General features: G+C 59.5%; 1 protein-coding gene across 1 annotated transcript in view; it reads right to left on the bottom strand.

The window, feature by feature from the left end:
- The window catches only part of PAPLN (papilin, proteoglycan-like sulfated glycoprotein), a gene marked incomplete at its 5' end in the record, with an annotated part of 21,493 nt that overhangs the window by 792 nt on the left and 20,343 nt on the right, over window positions 1-358 (bottom strand). Inside the window, one exon of the mRNA XM_010132110.1 lies at window positions 89-264. Coding sequence (XP_010130412.1) covers window positions 89-264 — 176 coding nt within the window. The remainder of the gene's footprint in view (window positions 1-88; window positions 265-358) is intronic.

Here is a 358-nt window from a genome sequence, read left to right as displayed (position 1 = left end):
GGTGGGCTTGTGCAATGGGCAGCCTGAGGGCAGCAGCCGAGAGGCAGGCCCTGCGCTAGGAGAAGCGGGGTGGCCGGGTTGTACTCACTGCCAGGCTGGCGCCTCAGCACTTCCACCTCCGTGCTGGCACTGACGGAACTGCTGCTGCTGTAGGCACTGCATGTGTAGGACCCCTCGTCACTCTCTTGAACATTGCTTATGATCAGGCTTCCGTCTCGGGACAGGTGGATGTGGTGGCCATCTGCCTGCATGGGGACTCCGTTTCTGCGTCAAGAAAACATTCTGTAGCACTGTTCACCGCCATGGGAGCTAAAGGAGCTCTGAGCTCTTTGGGAACTGATGGTCTGTGAAGGGGGTG

The sequence above is a fragment of the Buceros rhinoceros genome, unplaced genomic scaffold (assembly GCF_000710305.1).
Source record: "Buceros rhinoceros silvestris isolate BGI_N320 unplaced genomic scaffold, ASM71030v1 scaffold19222, whole genome shotgun sequence".
Lineage (NCBI taxonomy): Eukaryota > Metazoa > Chordata > Aves > Bucerotiformes > Bucerotidae > Buceros > Buceros rhinoceros.
Note: the sequence above shows the minus strand (reverse complement) of the source record. Positions and strands in the feature narration are given on the sequence as shown.